At 76.4% G+C, this 1,514-nt stretch overlaps 1 protein-coding gene across 1 annotated transcript in view; it reads right to left on the reverse strand.

Moving 5' to 3' along the window:
* LOC101619745 (protein transport protein SEC31) overlaps positions 1-1,514 on the reverse strand; it is an 11,937-nt gene that overhangs the window by 7,071 nt on the left and 3,352 nt on the right. Inside the window, exons 4-5 of the mRNA XM_012721171.1 lie at positions 539-729; positions 55-177 (exon numbers count right to left, since the gene is read on the reverse strand). Of these exons, the coding sequence (XP_012576625.1) occupies positions 55-177; positions 539-729 (314 nt within the window). The remainder of the gene's footprint in view (positions 1-54; positions 178-538; positions 730-1,514) is intronic.

Raw genomic sequence — 1,514 nt, forward strand, 5'->3', positions numbered from 1 at the left:
CCGGGGCTCCAGCCCGCCCCTGGGGCGGCCGTCCCGGGCCAGCTCCAGCCCTGCCTGGCTCTGCTGCCCGAGGTCTCGGGGGATGACCGTCGCGGCTTGGGCCACAGGTGGCTCCCGCAGGCCGGGTGTGTGGGTGGACACCTGGCGGTCTCGGCGCCCGGGGCCCGCGCTGGGCGTCTGGGGGCGGAGCGGGGCACTGTGGGCACCTCTGCTCCTCTCCTGGCCTCCTGCAGACAGGCAGCAAGGGCGCGGGCCTCAGGCAGGGGCGCGGACCGGCCCCCTGCGGAGGTGCAGACCCCTCGCGGAGGCCTGCAGAAGCCACTGGCAGCAGGGAAGACTGGGCAGGTGGGAGCGTGGAGCGCGGGCAGCTGCCAGGCCCGAAGCCCCTCAGGGAGCTCAGTTGCTGCCCCTCTGGCCACAGGGCTGCGGGGCGGAGGTCCTTCTGGGGGCACCAGCACGTGACCCCAGCCCCCCCACAGCCGGTGGGAGGCTGGGGGGTTCGCCGCCTCCTTGCCCAGGCCCCCGTGTCAGGACCCACCCGTGTGCCCGCCCCCAGGCGCCGCCACGCAGGCAGAGCCCAGGCGACAGGGGTACCTAGTTCCTGGGCAGGGGCCGGGTCCCTCGAGGGCGCCTTGCTCGGGAGCCTGGGGCGGGCGGGCGGGGGCCCCAGCAGCTCCCTGGCCCAGGCTCGTCCCGTCCTCCAGGCGTAGACGCCGGCCACCTCAGGGCCTGAGACAGACACGCAGCCGCTGCGGAACAGGGCGGGGAGGCGGGCGCCCGCAGCCCCCAGGTCTGGCAGAGCCGGCTGGCCCCAGGAAGGAGGGCCGCGCGGCCGCCCGCTGTCTGCGGTGCTCAGAGGACAGGCCAGCCGGGCCCACGTGGGCTCCGCGTGGCGGGCGGGGGGCAGTGCACGCTAGGAAGTCTGGCTTTTAGCGGTGACTCAGCAGCAAGGGGCGGGTCCGCGAAGGCCCCAGCGCAGGGGTCAGCAGTGGAGCCCAAGGCCCCTGGCCAAGCACGGAGCACCCCGCGCCGGCGCCATCGAGGGCACCGCGGTCCGGGTCACCCCGCCAGGCGCCCGCAGCAGCTCCGCGTCACGCCAAACCTGCAGGACGCCCTATGGCCTCCGGGCCCTCAGGCGCACAGGCACGCGCGGCACCCAGACGCGCGCCCACGCCCACGCAGGGGCTGCCCAGGGGCCGACTCCGCAAGGCCAGGGCCACCCCCACCCGCGCCCGGCCCGGGCAGGCCCCGGGGCCGGTCCTGGAGCTGGGCCGCCAGCGCTGGGGACAGACGACCAGACGGGCTCTCCAGACACCCTGCCCCTGGACAGGACGCGGGGACAGCCCTGACGGGGAAGCCAGCCACAGCCCGGACGCCAGGCCCGCGCAGCACCCTCCAGAGGCCGCGTCCCCACCCCGGAACCGAGGCCCCGCCCCAGGCACCAGACCACGCCCACCACAGCCACGCCCACCAGGGCACGCCCGAGCCACGCCCTTAAGCCACGCCTCTCCAGG

Source organism: Condylura cristata, unplaced genomic scaffold (genome assembly GCF_000260355.1).
Source record: "Condylura cristata isolate star-nosed mole 26May11 unplaced genomic scaffold, ConCri1.0 scaffold00006, whole genome shotgun sequence".
NCBI lineage: Eukaryota > Metazoa > Chordata > Mammalia > Eulipotyphla > Talpidae > Condylura > Condylura cristata.